This window comes from Micromys minutus (genome assembly GCF_963924665.1).
Source record: "Micromys minutus genome assembly, chromosome: 2".
NCBI lineage: Eukaryota > Metazoa > Chordata > Mammalia > Rodentia > Muridae > Micromys > Micromys minutus.
In genome coordinates this window covers 38530529-38546420 of record NC_137971.1, presented here as the reverse complement: position 1 = coordinate 38546420, position 15892 = coordinate 38530529, and the positions used below count along the sequence as shown (strand labels likewise).

The 15892-nt window shown below is 36.8% G+C and overlaps 1 protein-coding gene across 1 annotated transcript in view; it reads right to left on the bottom strand.

Moving 5' to 3' along the window:
* TMC1 (transmembrane channel like 1) overlaps positions 1 to 15892 on the bottom strand; it is a gene marked incomplete at both ends in the record, with an annotated part of 121683 nt that overhangs the window by 16283 nt on the left and 89508 nt on the right. The window contains one exon of the mRNA XM_080912910.1: positions 9019 to 9147. Coding sequence (XP_080769036.1) covers positions 9019 to 9147 — 129 coding nt within the window. The remainder of the gene's footprint in view (positions 1 to 9018; positions 9148 to 15892) is intronic.

The window sequence follows — 15892 nt, the reverse complement described above, 5'->3', positions numbered from 1 at the left end:
TAAGCTCAGTTATTTAAAAATCATTGCTCCTCCATAAACTTTCGAAATGGAATCCACCGTGTCATAGAGTAGATACGCAACACCCCACTCTAAAAAAGACACATTTATGAGAAGGCAAAAAAGTTATGCAGATATGTGAATGACGTGATGTGCATTTTTTTAGAGGTGTGTTTTCTGAAAACATGAGATTATATTACATGTTAAGTATTAAAACAATTAAGAATTATATGTTATGCATCAAACCAATATCTCATCAAATATCAATTATTTGTAATATAATTGTTTAATTGTCTCTGAAGGGGGAAACGCATTAAAAAGTAAATGCATAAGGAAGAGGAAAAATATTCTCCTTGAAACCTGAGATGAGGTATTAGAGTCATGGAGGAAGTTCACCTGTGGTCACTCCTGCGAGCAACAGAAGAACTCATTTGTATTTGGTCAGAGAATTATAACCAAGGGACTAGACACCATATTGTTTTACTTTGGGGACTTGGCAGTGAGTTAGAATCTACCCAGGGAAGGCATATGGTTCACTGGACAAATGCCCTGGGGAAAACCATTGTGTCCCTGCAAATTGAGTTATCTGGAGCAGAATGCTACCATACAGATGTTACGAAATGAAATTCAGGATCTCAAAGTCAATGTACTCTGCCTTTGCAATGACCTTCCTTACCATTTTCACACAATTTTCAATTCCGAGAGCTGAACAACTCCACTTGGTGCTGCAGGCCAGTCTGGGATGTGGAAGTGCTTGTGTGTGGTCTCCAGACTGTGGTCAGCAGACCGGGGAGGAGTGGTAAGAATAGTTAATAACTGGGCCCTGCCCTGGAGCTGATGAAAAGAACTACTAAAGGCTCCTAGGCCCTGTGTGAACTCTGATATATGACTGCATATCAGGAACATGGATCACCTTGAGCTTGAAATAGTACAAGATTCAACCATTGAGGCTTCAACCTAGCTGAGAAACAGGACTGTGGTGCTTACCTTCTGATGGACTCTAGCCACATACAGGGGGCAACACCAAATGAAACCTGTGTTTTAGATTCTCCTCACTCATTCTTGCTCCATCAAGATACACCCAAGCCTTCTTATTGCCTCTGTCGCATGCTGTTTCCCTGATGGCAATTTCAGATATCCTCATATCTACCTAGGGAACATCCTCTATCTTCTATCCTCCACCCATTAAGTATAGTCCATTCCACTGAATGTGTCTGATCCAGGCAGGCAGCATTTAAAGTTTAAAAAGCCTTCATTCTTTGGCAGAGTCTTTAAATACCATAAGTTATAGAGAAAGTTCAAATGGTGGAAATCTGGTTAATGGTTACAAGTAAAAGAGTCAGAGATTTTAGTTGTGATGTCATCTAGGTTTATGTCATTAATTTAACAGTCTTGAAGCCTTTATTTGGAATTTAACAGAATAGAAATGATAGATCCTTTGCAGAATTGACAGTTTGTTTACTTTGAATGAAGAAATAATTTACAAGTGTAAATTATTTGTACCGCTTCTGATATATAGTAAATTTTATAAAAAATATAGACTGTTATGGAAGGCCAAATGATAGCACTCCACTCAGATGGTCTGACTATCCTACACGGTTATGGGAACCCTTGAGCCTCTCCATCATATCTTAAGGCAATCTCTAATAGCAAATCTTCAATTGCTACTCATTCAGCAAAGATCACTCTAAAAATGCAAGTATAAAGATGATGGTGAATTGCTCACACATGGTGGAAATCAAACCTATATCTTTTCAGATCTCTTGACTCAGTTTGTTAATAAACACCAAGCTTATTATCAGTGTAAATTAAATGCTAGGTAAAGATATTTTTATTGAATTGTTGAACAACAACAAAAACAAAAGAAAAGAGAATTTTAGGAGAGAAGAAGTAACTTTTGTCTGATCATGCAAAGCAACTTAGAGAAATTCAACATAAGGAACAATTTGTGGACACCATAAAGATGTGTCTATGATTTTTATATGTTTATATTATTATATTAATTATAATAATATTAATGTTTATATTAAGATAATTAAATATCATTATGACTGTTATTTTGATAAAGATATAGTTCATGTGACAACAAATTAACCACTGTAAATTATTCTAGATCCATCTATACAGTAACGTAAAACCATTGAAAACTATATATTTTAAAAGAACAAAATTATGTCATTAGTTAAAAAGTCGATGAAAGTGAAATCACCACGGTAAATATAAGATACACTTGTAAGAGTTGGAATTGAATGTTTTCCATCATGAGTGGAATATAAAGGGGGCCTAAAATAAATGTTATTTTAAAATTTAACACAATCAACGGCATTGAAGTGAAAAATGGGAGAGACTAAGCAAGACATGATTATGATAAGAACATATTATATGCTTGTTGTAGTTTATGTTATGTATAAATATCATAGAAGATCACATTTTATATGACTAATCTCTGATGATAAAAATAAATAAATTTATGTTATAGAGGACTAAAGTGGTCACTTTGTGGTAGAGCACAAGTTAGCATGAGAAAGTCTAGCAGTTATTAACATAAAGATGTGGTAACAGCCACTGAGGTTTCCAAAAATAGGCACATATATCATGTATCTCTGTATAAACACACATGTATATGTACATATACAAATATACATATTTAATATATGATATAATATATAAATGCATAATATTTATGCACATTTAAGTAAGATTATTTACTTCATATAATTCACATAACCTCACTAGGATTATCTGTAATTTTTATCTATTTTTGTCTTCGTGTATGTTTACATCCCAAGCACAGTTTTCCCTCTTTTCTCTCCTCCCAGTTGTTTTCCCCAAACCTCCTCTCCCCCCTGCATTGCTCCTTTGTGAACTATTTTTATTTCTTTATTTTATTTTACTTTATTTTATTGATACAGGGCCTCACTATGTCATTCAGAGTGTCCTCAACTTCACAAAGATATAATTGCTTTGTCTCCTCAGTGCTGGGATTAAAAACATATGCCACCACATCCAACTAAAATTTTTATGTATTTTTATATTTAACCTGATTAAGTTTTTTAATTTCTTTACAATAATTTCAATATACTTTTAGAATTCCAAGAAGCAAAAAAATAATATATTGTGACAGAAATGGCCAGGTTTACCCTCCGTTTCTGAAGATTCTTGAGAATCACTCTTTACCTCATCTTAAATTTTTCTTCCAGTCATGGCAAGTGATTTATAAACCAAATTGTCAATTAGAAAACCTAAAGCAAGAGCAGAGAACCCTGTACATTTCCTTTTGGGGACCCTGTCTCACTTCTCTTCTGGGAAATGTCTTCTTCATCTATTCAAACCCTATTCAACCTTCAAGATCAAATCAGATGACTTCTCCTCCACAAGATATTCTTTTTTTTTTTTTTTTTGTCTTCAAAACAAGATTTATTTTTTTTAACATGAAAATACATGGAAAATACATTGGTCTCTTATCTGTTACAAATAAGACTCAAATTATTAATCATAACAAGAAGTGTTTCTTGAGATATTTCCATCTACACAAAAGACTAACAGCTTATTATTTTTTTAAAGATTTTAAACATTTTTTGCTTAAAATTATACATTTTTGTCAGTACTGTTTTTTCAGACATTAAAATAAATTTTACATAAAACCATGTGAATATGTTTTTTAGTCAGTACTTGATTTTTTTCAAGGGCTTGACAGTATGCATTGAAAACGTACTAGTTGCAATAAGCGTAAAGTACATGCAAAACAAAACGCAACATGGAAATAGTCAAAGTCTTCTTGTTTTGTGAATATATGTATAGTTTTTGTTTTCTTTATTTCTTGGACTTCATACAGTCTGTGAGTTGTTTCTGGGGGAGTGCAAGCCTCTGGGGTTAGCATCCCACTATCAGTGACTGCATATTATGTCTGTTCTTTTGTGACTGGGTTATCTCACTCAGGATGATCTTCTCTAGATGCAGCCATTTTCTTAAGAATTTGGTTAAGTCATTGTTTCTGGTGGCTGAGTAGTATTCCATTGTGTATATGTACCACAATTTTTGTATCCATTCGTCTTCTGAAGGACATCTGGGTTCCTTCCAGCTTCTGGCTATTATAAATAGAGCCGCTATGAACATTGTGGTGCATATATCTTTGTTGTGTATTAAAGTGTCTCTGGGGTATATGCCCAGAAGTGGAATAGCTGGGTCTTCAGGTAGTACTATATCCAATTTTCTGAGGTATCGCCAGACAGATTTCCAGAGTGGTTGTATTAGCTGGCAACCCCACCAACAGTGGAGAAGTGTTCCTCTTTCTCCGCAGCCTCGCCAGCATCTGCTGTCATCTGAGTTTTGGATCTTGGCCAATCTGACTGGTGTGAGGTGGAATCTTAGGGTTGTTTTGATTTGCATTTCCCTGATGGCTAAGGATGTCGAGCACTTCCTCAGATGTTTCTCGGCCATTCGGTGTTCCTCAACTGAAAATGTTTTGTTTAGCTCTGTACCCCATTTTTTAATAGGGTTATTTGATTCTCTGGTGTCTAGCATTTTGAGTTCCTTGTACACCTTGGATATTAGGCCTCTATCTGATGTGGTGTTGGTAAAGATCTTTTCCCATTCTGTTGGTTGCCGTTTTGTTTTCTTGACGATGTCTTTAGCCTTACAGAAACTTTGCAATCTCATTAAGTCCCATTTGTTAATCTTTGACCTTAGAGCTTGAGCCATTGGTGTTTTGTTCAGGAAATTTTCTCCTGTGCCTATGTGTTCTAAGGTTTTCCTTACTTTCTCATCTAATAGTTCCAGTGTATCTGGTTTAATGTGGAGATCTTTAATCCACTTATACTTGAGCTTTGTACAAGGAGATAAGAACAGGTCTATTTTCATTCTTTTGCATGTTGAGTGCCAGTTGGACCAGCACCATTTGTTGAATAGGCTGTCCTTTTTCCATTGAATGTTTACTGCTCCTTTGTCAAAAATCAGGTGACCATATACATGAGGGCTCATTTCTGGATCTTCTATTCTATTCCATTGATCCACTTGCCTATTTCTGTACCAGTACCATGCAGTTTTCAGCACAATTGCCTTGTAATATAGCTTGAGATCAGGGATAGTGATTCCCGCAGATGTTTTTTGTTGTTGAGGATGGATTTCGCTATTCTAGGTCGTTTGTTATTCCATATGAAATTGCACATTGATCTTTCCAATTCCATGAAGAACTGGGTTGGAATTTTGATGGGGATTGCATTGAATCTGTAGATTGCTTTTGGTAGGATGGCCATTTTTAAGATGTTGATCTTTCCAATCCATGAGCATGGGAGATCTTTCCATTTTCTGAGATCCTCCTCAATTTCTTTCTTTAGAGGTTTGAAGTTCTTGTCATACAGGTCCTTTACTTCCTTAGTTAGAGTCACACCAAGGTATTTCATAGTTTTTGTAACTATTGTGAAGGGTACCTTTTCCCTAATTTCTTTCTCCACATGTTTGTCCTTTGAGTATAGGAAGGCTACTGATTTGTTTGAGTTAATTTTGTATCCGGCCACTTTGCTGAACTTGTTTATCAGCTGTAGGAGTTCTCTGGTAGAATTTTTGGGGTCACTCAAGTACACTATCATGTCATCGGCAAAGAGTGATGTTTTTATCTCTTCCTTTCCGATTTGTATCCCCTTGATCTCCTTTTGCTGTCTAATTGCTCCAGCCAGGACTTCCAGTACTATGTTGAATAGGTAGGGAGAGAGTGGGCAGCCTTGTCGAGTCCCTGATTTTAGTGGGATTGCTTCAAGTTTCTCGCCATTAAGTTTGATGTTGGCTGTTGGTTAGCTGTATATTGCTTTTATTATGTTTAAATATGGGCCTTTATTCCTGTTCTTTCCAGGACTTTTAACATGAAGGGGTGTTGGATTTTGTCGAATGCTTTCTCAGCATCTAGTGAGATGACCATGTGATTTTGGTCTTTAAGTTTGTTTATATGGTGAATTACATTGATGAATTTCCTTATGTTAAACCATCCCTGCATCCCAGGGATGAAGCCTACTTGGTCATGATGAATGATGGTTTTGATGTGTTCTTGGATTTGGTTTGCAAGGATTTTGTTGAGTATTTTTGCATCAATGTTCATAAGTGAGATTGGTCTGAAGTTCTCTTTCCTTGTAGGGTCTTTGTGTGGCTTAGGTACGAGGGTTATTGTAGCCTCAAAAAATGAGTTGGGTAATATTCCATCTGATTCTATCTTTTGGAATAGCTTGGCGAATATTGGTGTTATATCCCCAATAAATGTCTGATAAAATTCTGCACTGAACCCGTCTGGACCTGGGCTTTTTTTGGTTGGGAGGCTTTTGATGACTTCTTCTATTTCTTTAGGTGCTATAGGGTTATTTAGATGGTTTACTTGGTCCTGGTTCAACTTTGGGACCTTGTATCTGTCTAGGAATTCATCCATTTCCTCCAGATTTTCCAATTTTGTGGAGTATAAGTTTTTGTAGTAGGATCTGATGATTTCTTGAATTTCCTTAGTTTCAGTTGTTATCCACAAGATATTCTTATTGATTGAGCCATACTTCTCCCTCCGCCATCTCTCTCATTTCCTGCACACTCACACACACACACACACACACACACACACACACACACACACACACACACACACAAACACACAGCAAAGACCCAGAACAATTACTCTGTCCTTGACATTTATGTTCTATGCCCTTCCTGATTCTTAGAGCTTGCAAAATAAGAGTGTGGACTTAGTAAAATTGAAGACTGAATGTCATAACAGCATTTCTGCACTTAAGCTTACTTTTTTCCCATTTGGAAATCAAATCTAATATAGCTAAGCTTTCTAACATGTCAACAACGAAGATTATGTAGAAGTTCTCGGTTTTAAAAGTATTAGATCATTAATAACAACTAAACACTGGGCAGACAAATTAAAATTGAGACTTCAGGTCGAAGTTGCATCCTCTCTGTGGGCTCTAGCTTCCTCATCTTTATGCCCCTCAGCACTTTGCATGGGTTTGCTCAAAGTAGCCAGCCCTAGCAGGCTTCCAAGGAAATTAGTCAGCCACTTGGCAGTATGATATGATCTGCAAAAAAGATGTCACCCAACATTAACATTTTATAACTTGTTTTGATTCTGTGCTTTCCCTTCAAAGAACCTTCCAAAGGTAATATGAGAAAAAATTCTTTATGACTTAAAAACAGAAACTTGTTTCCTGTGCTTTGTACTAACCCAGGAGCTCTGTCAGCACACCATAAATAATAAATTTTAGTCATTTAATTACAGCTTTTATGCATCCAGGTCATGTTATATTGACTTCATATTCATAGTCAATTTTTCTACCACTTAAGAAGAATGCATCAAGGGATAAAAGGCAAACAAAAGAGAAACCATGATCTAAGAAAGAAATGGCCATTTTATGTCTGCCTCAGAAGAGCTGAATCAGGCAAGGAAAATAGAAATGAATCCAAGCCAGAAGAATACCTCATAGCAAGCAATAGGAGAGCTGTACAGAGCATCCGGGATCTGCAGCATTACCTCATGGCCGTGTACCAGAGAACATTACCTAACTGCTTTTCCTTATCCAAGGGGGCAACTTAAGTGAGGGTGACAGAGATGATCTAATAAAAGGCACCGTCTCAAAGTCAGATAGTGAATAACCCTTCATTGGTAGGGAGAGAATCATTGCTATCTTAGAACACACAACCAGATCAACTGCCTACAGAGAGACAGATTGCCACTGAAACAATGATGGTTTCAGGATGTGGAGTTACAAGTTCAACTACACAGTCAGCACAGAACACTTGCTATATGACAAGCCTGGTTCAAATAACAGACATTTATTTAGTTGTATTGTTGTTTTGTTGCTGTGGTGGTAGTGGTAGTATTTCATGAATGTTTCACATTAAGAGGAGACAAGTAATACCAGTTTCAAAAGAAATATCAAGTAGTTGTTCATCTTATACATAAAACAAAACTGTGAGTTGTGATAGCATTTGATGGGCTGTAGACTGATGGCCAGAGAACTCCATGGAGGTGAGATACTGAAGAAAAATCATTATGACAAGAAGGAATGGAACATACCCAATTCTAGGGTAGCAGCATCCCTTTGAAGAAGAAATAGTAAGTGCAAATAAAAAGACCATCTTGTTCTTGAACAGATTAAAAGAAAAGTCCATACTGGTGGAAATTAGGTCATAGCAACTAGACTGAGGCAGAAAGAAAAGACACAGACTTTTAGGTAAGAGAGTCCTAAGATGGTACTTGGGCACATGCATGGTGCTTACAAAGCCATTGGGAACTTAAACACAGGGGCGCCAACAGTTCTTCAATTTCTATTTCAAAGGATTAACTGAAACCAATTTTATGTGTACAAAAGAGTTGTAAAGGTCTACTGGCATGTTAAACCACAGGACCTTAAGTTTGAGGAAGACCTTAACTTGGGCTTAGAAGAAAGGCTGGCCATAAAGTCAATACCAGAGGGGCTCAGAGAATCCTGTGCTATTGTTTCAGGAAGCTAGGCTGCCCCTGGGCACCATTTAGTAAAGCCCAGTCAGCAAACTTCCTTGAAATCTCCAGTCTCCTGCTGTTGTCTCTTTTGGGCTCTTATTAGCCTGTGAGCCTCATAAAATGAGCACCATATTCACTGAATCCTTTCATCCCCTCATGTACCATGTAGTAACTGGTGCTTAGAAACTACCCAGTCCCATAACAAAATTCATGGGGAGATCCACAATGTATGATTTATAACAACCTTGTATCATCACAAACAGCTTCCTGAGAAGAAAACTGCTGGAAGAGCCAAGATTTCCTTCATAATTTTAACTGACAGTTTGAGATCCATTACTTTAAAGAGGCTGAGCTAATTTTACTCCAGTATTGGAAAGTATAATAATCAAATCTGGACTCTTCGGAGTTATAACTACTCGTGGCATCTCACAAGGTGACCTCACTCAAGTATCTTAGAGGCATTCTACCACCTTAAAATGTGTATTAACAATAAATCTCAGAGGAAAAAAATCCAAGACAGGAAAAGTCACTACTGTACTTACATATCCATATTCTAAATCCCAGCACCAGCAGTAATTGCAGAACCTCACGAAGCACGCTCTGAGGAAGTCACCAATGAGGATCGTGACATAAGTGGTCAGGACATCAGAAACCGTGAGACGAACGAATTCCTGGTGTGATACAATCTTTATTAGTGCACACATTTCTATCTTCAGATGACCTTAATATTGGCATTGAAACTGTTGTGTTTCTGTCACTGACCGGAAAACTACAGTTAACAATAAAAGATAAAATAAAAAGTCATATCTAGTAAATGAAACATAATTTCCTCCTATTTTGTTACTCTCAAACTGTCTCCATCCTTGAAACACTATACTAGCATCTTCTTTAGACTGAGAAACTTTATAACACTGAAAGTTAAAAACTAGTAGAAAAATACTGGCCATGCAGAAATTTTAGATTGGTACCTGGCTTTGAATCATATGTTTCAAAACTGTAAAGTGTATGGTACACATATTAAACTGCAGTGATGTTCTTTAAAAAGCACTTGTACTAGTTACCTTCCTTCTTGTTGGCCAAATTAATGATGAGAATCTGTGTAAGCGAGTAGGGCTTCCCCTGGCTAACAGTTGAAGGGGATACAGTCCATTAACCAGGGAAGCACAGTAGCATGAATGTGCTCACATTACCAACACAGTAAGGAAACAAAGACTGAACAGCAGTGGGGTTCAAGCTAATGCTACCCCAGAACTCCCCACAGTTACCCACTTTCTCCAACATGGTTCTAACTCCTAACTATTCTACCACCTCTCAAAACAGCACCACCAGCTCACAACCACGTCTTCAAACACCTGAGCCTGTGGAGGGTACTTCACATTCAAACCACAACGTTGATTTTTTAGAAATGTTTGAATATAAGTTATTAAAACTCTACAGAATAAGATATATAGGATGAATGTATATTTAACAGATGACCAAGTATATATATATGCATGTGTGCATGTATGAGTGCATATAATATGTATACTTGTATGAAAATAAAAGTTCTAGAAAAGTCAAGTCCCATTTGTGGTGTGGGCTTGAATTTATGTACAAAGTATGTGCATTGCGAGATGGACAGGAAGATCACTATTATCTCATAGAAATATATGACATTAAATATTAATAAAAATTGCAAATTTACCCCACCAGAGCTCATTCCTATTGTACCTTTTCTGTTTCTCTCCAATATTTGGTGCCTTAGAGACAGAAGACACTGAATATATAGAGTCATAATTTTTCAGAATTATTACTACTCAAGGATGGGAATCTAGTTCTGTTGACAGAGGGATCAGCTAGCATGCACAAGACACTGGACTTCAATCCTGGTACTGTGTAAGTCAGCTGTGGTGGAACCAGTGATACTAGCACTGAGGAGATATGAAGTCAGGAAGATCTGAAGTTCAAAGTCATCCTCAGCTACACAGTAAAGTCAAGTCAAGCCTGAGGTCCATGAGACCCCATCTCAAAAAAAAAAAAAAAAAATAGAATAAAAGAAGTACTATTAGTCTGTAACTCTGTTGATTTGATTTCCATACATCTAGATGGTTTTTTTTTCTAAAATAATAGCTACATTGTCTCATAGGGCAAGTAAGAATTTGTCAAACAATCATCAGTGAATTTCTAGCCACAAGCTTCATACCCGGGCCTCCCAAACTCCCCGCCTCTTGAACCACTATTCCCTTCCTTGCCATATCAGAGTGCCATGTGAAATCTTAATAACTAATATATGTTTTATAATATAAATTAAAGATGTATTAACTCCCATAGGTACAAGTTAGCTATAATGTAAATAAAATAAAGGTAAAAGTTTATTTGAAAACTTAATAGGTATTTTTAAATTATTTTAGCCTTAATGACCATTCAAAACAACACCCATAAAAAATGACTCTAAACGGAAGGGCATTTTGACCTCAAAGCAGAGGAATAAACAGAAAAATGATGGAAAGGAAAGAAAGCCTTTGCCTGTAGGTGTTTTCCAACTAGCACAAGTGGTTACAGAGGGGGTGGGGGAATGTTCCTGCATACATCTCTCTGTATTATTCTTTCATTGCTCTTTGTTTTCAGTTATATTGGCCTTCTTCCAGATCATCAAACTCCATACTTTTTCAGGGTACTCAACCCTGCATGTAGTCTTCATTTACTAACCTCACCTAATTCACTTCCTGTCTCAGTTTGTACCAACTGATAGCCATCGTTAGAGCATGACTGGAGCGAGCCTCCTGTGCTTGACTTATACAGGCAAGAGCTGTAAAAAGAACTCAGTTCCATGCATTTCATCTTTGTCTCATTGCCAGTGTACATTTGAAGTTGTTTTATAATTATATTGTTGATGGCCTTGTCTGTCTCCAAAAAAAAAAAAAAAAAAAAAAGGTCATGATTTTCACAAAACTGTGGTTCAGTTCTTTAACCCATTTATACCTCTAGAATCCAACAATACTGGGTAATATTATCCATTAAGTTAATATGGAGTGAATGAATGAGTGCTACTAACTCCTGGCCGTTCTGGAATGTGACTTTTTTTCTTCTATATGCTCAATCTCCCTTTATTCCTTGGTCAAGGTTAAACCCAGATGCTGACAACTACCATGAACTAGAGGTAGGTTGGAAGAATTTTCTTTTTCTATGTCCAATCTGAATTTTAGTCTTTATCCTTTCCCAAGGTGTAATGTTTTCAGAGAATTCCTGGGCAGGATCTGAATATAGCAGTGTAAACTCTAAGTAACCACAGACTGAGGAAGAGGCACACTGCTATCAAGAAAAGAGAACCCTAAAACAGTGAGTGGCTCAGCCACCTCAGGAACATCATCCAAGCTCAATCCTGTCACACTAAACAAAGCCCTTTTAAGAACATCTCACAAATCACAACTTTACTTCTGGGCATTTAGCTGAGATGTCTGGATAGGTTGTATCTGTAAACACAAAAGACTCACCAACAGTCAAGTCAGAACAAGGTACATATATGGGAGTTCCAAGAAAGAAGCCCACAGGTTGTACCAGGTGAATATTGTATTTCATGGGAACAATTCAGCACTGAAAAAAGATGAAAACTCTACCTCCCTGTTATGTAGGTGAGATTCATTTCCTGCCATTGACTTCCTGTAAGGTCTTAAGAAACTCTCTCTCTCTCTCTCTCTCTCTCTCTCTCTGTCTGTCTCTCTCTGTCTCTCTCTCTCTCTCTCTCTCTCTCTCTCTCTCTGTCTCTCTCTCTCTGTCTCTCTCTCTCTGTCTCTCTCTCTCTCTCTCTCTGTGTGTGTGTGTGTGTGTGTGTGTGTGTGTGTGTGTGTGTGTATTCTCCTCCATACAGTGAAGATATTTAGGTGGCTTAAAATTTCAAGGAGTTAATACTTGGCACACAAGAGTGTAATCAATGTTAACCACTCTCAATATGGTGATCAGCCCTTAGCTCCTTATTTTTCTTTAAAACATAATGTCAGCAATAGATTTGCATGCCTACTTGGCCCACAGTTAAGATTCTGTTGTCTGTCTCTCAAATATCAGTGGAGGTAATGATTACTATTTAAGAAACACTAAAAAGCTGAAAAGAAACCCAATTTGTTGTTAGATTTTATTGCTTGTTTGTTTGGTTGTTGTTTGGTTGGTTTGATTTGGTTTGGTTGTTGTTGCTTGTAGAATCAAGACAGTTTTGAGTGCCACAGTATAATGAAAATAAGACAAAGTAGCTGCTACTTGTGGAAAAGAAGAAAAAATCTGGAATAATCCCATGGGACCATGAGAGTTCTGGATACATCTTCATAATTGTGTAAACTTAGCTACCTTTATTACATCTCTATTTAAGTTAAATGGTTAAAGAGTAAAAATGCTTCTAGATGCAATGATGGAGATATGGACACCACAAGGGCCAGTGCTTACCAGCACTCAAAGCTGCTATATCTCTCAAAGCTTCACTCTCCCAGATCCCATCTACCTAGTCAAGAGCCTATAGTTCCCCTTCCTTCTACCTTTTGTTATTCAAAGGGGTATCAAAGACTTATGGGAGAGACAGAACAGTCAGCAGGAGAAGTGGTAGTGTCTCTTAACAGAATATTGAAGGAAAGAAGAGAATGCCAGTAAGGAACAACGATGAAATGGGAAAGTTGCTAGAAGTGTGACTCAGAAAACAGCAACCAGCATGTTCTGAGACACACAACATGTTCTGAGATATAAGGCATGTTCTGAGACATGCAGCATATTCTAGAGCCTTAAAGACAGAATATTTGTTAAGGCCTAGGTAAAATATTAAGCCTACATGAAATATTAAGACATAGGTAAAATGTTAATTTCTAGCTTGCCAATGCAAAGAAACTTTCTTATATGTTTATGTTGCTAATAGGAGGCTTTGTAATGCCAACATTGATTATATATTCTCTTAAGTGTTATTCCCTTGGAAAACAATCAAGATAAAAATCAGTAGAACTGTTTTGTACAGTTACCCACAATAAGTTTGGACACAAACTAACCATCCAGCAGCACTTTCTGAATCTGAACATAAGCTTATAAGGTGTAACTGCTCCTGTGATAGACCCCAGCATAAGAGAGATACCTGCACCAATATAAGAAACTGTCTAAAATAAAATGTCCACTTTGAGGAGGGATATAGTAAAGTTTAAATTCCCAAGACCTCCCAAGGAACTGACATCCTGCACTCTCTGCATAAAGAGGCATGAACATGCACCGGTAACTGTTACATGTACATATAACTGACATTCAGGTTGGCAAGCTAAGACTTAAATGTTAGGTAAGACCTATCCTGGTAGACAAGTTAAGATAAGAATATTAGATAAGGCATGTGCCCTGTCACACTTAATACCCCAACCAGAAACAAGGCAAATGTATAACAATGACACGTTTAGGTAAGAAAATCCCCTATACCTAAATCATGATTGGTAGAATAACTTGGGACAGGTGTTTGTGAAATTTGGGCTTAAAAACCCTGTATAATCTTAACTTCAGTTTCTAAGTCAGGACTGTGGCCCTGGTGAATCAGTCCTGGGGTGTATGCTCAATAAACTATTTCTGTTTAACTGAGATTGGTGTTTATGTGATTTGTGAGGTGATTCTTGGCCCCAACAAATTAAATACTTAGTTCTTGTTTTATTAGGAGTTCACACAATGGAGAAATATTATAGAAGCTTCTACATTAGAAATATAAATTTGTCTTAGAATATGTCATATTTAATCAATCTGTCTCCTTTCCTCAGAAATAGCCAACCTATTTTTTATTCTTTGCAGTTAATTCTACTGATTCTGTTTGGTGGGTGTTTGCCTGTCAAAGGATAGGTTTCCTAGCATATAACTGCTGAAAGCATCTTGAACAATATGTTTGCAAATTGTTCATTCTAAGTGTTCCAGTACTAAACACTGGGCTGCAGATACAGAAGGGGTAGGTTACTCCTGGGAACATACTTCACAAGGAGCAGCATGTACTTACAAGTGCCTGTTTGTTTCTGATAGAACAGATTGCCACTAACCTTGTACATTAATAATACAACTACTTTCTCATGGTTGTGGAAATCAGAAGTATAAAATCAAAGCTCAGAGAATTTGTTTCTCTAACTTTTCTAACCCCTTCAGATTGTCGACACTCCTTCAACCATTACCCTTCTTCCGTCTCTAAAGTACATCATTCCAACTTCTGCTTCCATTGTCAGATCTCAATTTTCAACCTTTGACTCGGTGCCCCTTTTTTAGAGAGACCCTTAGATTTTACTAGCCCTACTTAAAAAAGACTAGAGCCTTTTATTATAATAAGCTCCTAAATCTGTGAAGTAAGGCAACAGGATCTCAGTTTCCAAGAGTTAGCGTGTAAACAACTGGGAAGGCCCCTGTTCTACCCACTACACTGCAGCCCACAAGTATCTCTCTTTTAAACTTTTAGGGTTTTCTTCATGTATGTTTCTAGCAGTATGTGTGACATGCAAAAGTTCTGAAAAATCTAGCAGCCAGCACAAAGAAAGTAGCTTATCTGATCCCCAAATGCTTAGAAAGCAAAATGAAACATTATTTTTTTCAGACTATACATTCTCTGTTCCATCTTCAATTGTATAATTCTAGTGTTGGATGTGTTATTTAACTTTCTCTCCAGTCACTGAAATCACAGGTGACCTAGTTGTAGTCTCCTGGACAACCAACCAAAAGTGATAATGTCTTCTGAGTTCACATTTGCTTATATTGCTTTATTTCTGTAAGATTTGTGCTAATATAATGATTTTCTTATCCTACAGAAAATATTACTTAAAAATCTGTTCAAAGATGCTATAACTGATAAAGCTGAACTGCTGTCTTCTAGGAACACTAAAATATATTCAAACTGAGTTGTATTTGATGAACTGCGGTTTAATGCACATTAAGAGTATTTTCTCCAATGAGATAAAAGCAGAAGGATCACAATGCATAAAGAGACTCTGTACGAAAGTATGAGAGCTGAAAGAGCATCTCTGGTTGTTTTTGTTCAGTTTTTAATTTCCTCTATTGGACAGTAAGCAATGACAGCTTATTTCTTTTATCTTCTAAGATATCAGTAGTCTTAGACTAGGGTCACTTACATAACCACTATAAAAACACATAACTTAAAGTAGAATTCTCTTTAAGTCTTAAGGGCAAATTATTAGGTAAAAATTTACATCATAAAACTACTAGTATTATACTCAAAGAGAAGAGAGTTTAAAAAAAAAACAAATAACACTAAATAGAGCTCCCCATGAATGCCATTTGAGTCTGTATCTAAATTTGGGTGCTTTGTTAGCATATAATAGGAGGCATGGTTCTCTTCACACGATTGTAAGCTATCTTTTTATACACAGCTATAAAAGGCTGGAAAAAGAGAAACTGTTTATATCAGTCTCCCTGAGCTAATACATTTGAAATTTAGAGCCA